The sequence below is a fragment of the Cannabis sativa genome, chromosome 5 (assembly GCF_029168945.1).
Source record: "Cannabis sativa cultivar Pink pepper isolate KNU-18-1 chromosome 5, ASM2916894v1, whole genome shotgun sequence".
Taxonomy (NCBI): domain Eukaryota; kingdom Viridiplantae; phylum Streptophyta; class Magnoliopsida; order Rosales; family Cannabaceae; genus Cannabis; species Cannabis sativa.
The window spans coordinates 5,010,623-5,012,903 of NC_083605.1; the positions used below are offsets into that span (position 1 = coordinate 5,010,623).

The window sequence follows — 2,281 nt, forward strand, 5'->3', positions numbered from 1 at the left end:
CATGTTCCTCAGACTTTGATATCTACCAAATCATGCCATTCGAACTTTGACATGTACTAAATTATGCCCCTTGAATTTTAATCCATGTTAGATTTTTTTACTAAAATTAGAAAAAAGTCTTTAAATCCAACAATCTCAATATAATTTATGCCTAGTTGACCTTGTTCTTATTTTTAGTAGTTATTAGTTATGAATACTTAATATAGGTAGTAAATATAGTGAAGTTAGTTCACACTGGTACTTTAGCCTATCATTGGTTAAATAATTAATTAGCTGAACTCTGTTGTACAGAATTAGTCAAATTCTAATCTGTTTATTCAGTTATATGACCAGTTCAAATGTATCCAAGTCTTATTCTTATAAATATTATTAAGATTTTTTTCTATTATTCATTTTAGACAGTGACTGAGGCTAAATAAAAGAAGGCCAAAATAATAGTTCTTGAGATACATAATGTATTGTCCACAACCACAAATAAAATCTACTCTTAGTTTTCAAGTCTGTTAATTTGTTTTTTAACCAGTAAATATTTTTAAAACAAAATGTGTTCAAAAGATTAAAAACAAAAAACGAAAATCACAACTTCATTAAAATCAGCAATAACCTCAAAAAAAGGTTACATTCAATGCAGAAACAAACTAACAAATTATTTTTATTTTCTCAAGAAACTCACTACAAAACATATCAGGCCATTTCAAGAGTCTTGTAGCATATAGAACAAGACTAGGTCTGAAATCTTATACAAATTTAATCTGAATTTCAACAGTCAATAATACTCCATTTCCACTTGTTGCTTCATTCTTATACTCGAGAAGAACATGATTAAAATGAGCCACCCAACTGCAAAACATGCAGAAAATTGAATTGAAAAAAAGAAAAGAAGGTTGCAATGACCTTCTAATGCAGCAGCCTCAAATGCCATTTATATTTCTAACCAATCAGATAAGATAATACCATAGTGTGCAAATGATTAAATAGTATGTAAGAGCTTCTTTTATTACTAATTTTGGGTTCAAAATAATGCTTAAAAGTTATTTTGTCTCACCATTATAGCCTCTATCTCTTTGTCTGAGACAGGGGTTCTTCTTGGCTGAAGGGAAGCTTTTCCTCCCAAAGTATTCTCATGGGGTGCCCCCCGAACATCCGATCCTTGAGCGGATTTCCGATCACTGGTTGCTTCTTGAGTTTCTGCAGCTGAAACTATTCACTAAATTTCATTACACAATTTACCAAAATAGAAAAACTAATTGGGAAATGATTCCAACCAACCAACAAAACTTATATCACTATTCCAAAGGATAAACATGTATATAATAATTATCATTGTGTTTGTCAATCTGATCAAATAAATGAAATCTAATTTCCAGTAAAAGAAACAAAGCTAAATTTAGTCAATTTAGAAATCATCCATTTTTGATCAACAAGTTTTGTCATTTTCCTACTGTTAGATTCAAATTGCTAATGTCAGGGAATCATAATGATAAGACTAACATAATTAATAAAAGACAATCAACAAAACAAACTTCTAGCTGGAATTATTGTTGTAATCCCATGTGTGAGATTGAGAGATTCTATAAAAGATTGACCAAAGATACAATTTTTTATAATTAGGATCAAATTGTCAGGAATTTTAAACATGAACAACCTAAAATCACACATTACACATACAAAAGAAAAAGTTAAATGTTCATTACTTCCAAGCTATTAGATATAACCCAATTCACATTTAGTCTAAAAACATATAATCAATTCCCATACCCAATTCTATGAAGATTTAACATTCAACTTAAAAATAAAAAAAATTATTTGTTAAAGAAAAAAAAAGGAAAAATGAAGAACACAGGTGGAAATGGAATGATGAAAGGAATTAATTTAGAATGGAAATGGAGAAAGAGACCTGAAGATGAGGGTTTTGGGTGTCTATCTGGGAATTTAATGCGAGGAATTCTCTTCAAAAGGTGACCTCCTCCTCCTCCCCCCATCACTCACTTCTCCTCTTTTTTTCTCTCTCTACAACTACACCATACTTGTATATATATGTTTTCAGAAAATATACAACAAAATTTCTATCTAATTAATAGTTCCATTTACTTTTTTTTAATGGTAAAACTATTCAAATTATTAAAATAATAGTAATTTTAATAGATCATTTATTTTAAATAGTTAACTGTTAATATAAATAATTTATGTGTATATTTTTTATAGATGTGACATATTTATATTAATATATTTAATACTATTATTTAAAATATATAAAAATTATTTTAAAATTTATAATAAT

General features: G+C 28.1%; 1 protein-coding gene across 2 annotated transcripts; it reads right to left on the reverse strand.

The window, feature by feature from the left end:
• Nucleotides 1-556: 556 nt before the first annotated feature.
• On the reverse strand, nucleotides 557-2,055 carry LOC115716792 (uncharacterized). Of its 2 annotated transcripts, none has more exons than XM_030645695.2 (3): nucleotides 1,898-2,055; nucleotides 1,046-1,194; nucleotides 557-840 (listed from the first exon to the last, which is right to left on the reverse strand). In XM_030645695.2, the coding sequence occupies exons 1-3, from the start codon at nucleotides 1,980-1,982 to the stop codon at nucleotides 823-825; spliced, it is 252 nt and encodes an 83-aa protein (XP_030501555.1). In that variant the 5' UTR covers nucleotides 1,983-2,055; the 3' UTR covers nucleotides 557-822. The 2 variants fall into 2 exon arrangements, with proteins under 2 accessions (XP_030501555.1, XP_030501554.1); XM_030645694.2 differs by having other exon boundaries at nucleotides 1,046-1,200.
• Nucleotides 2,056-2,281: the final 226 nt, after the last annotated feature.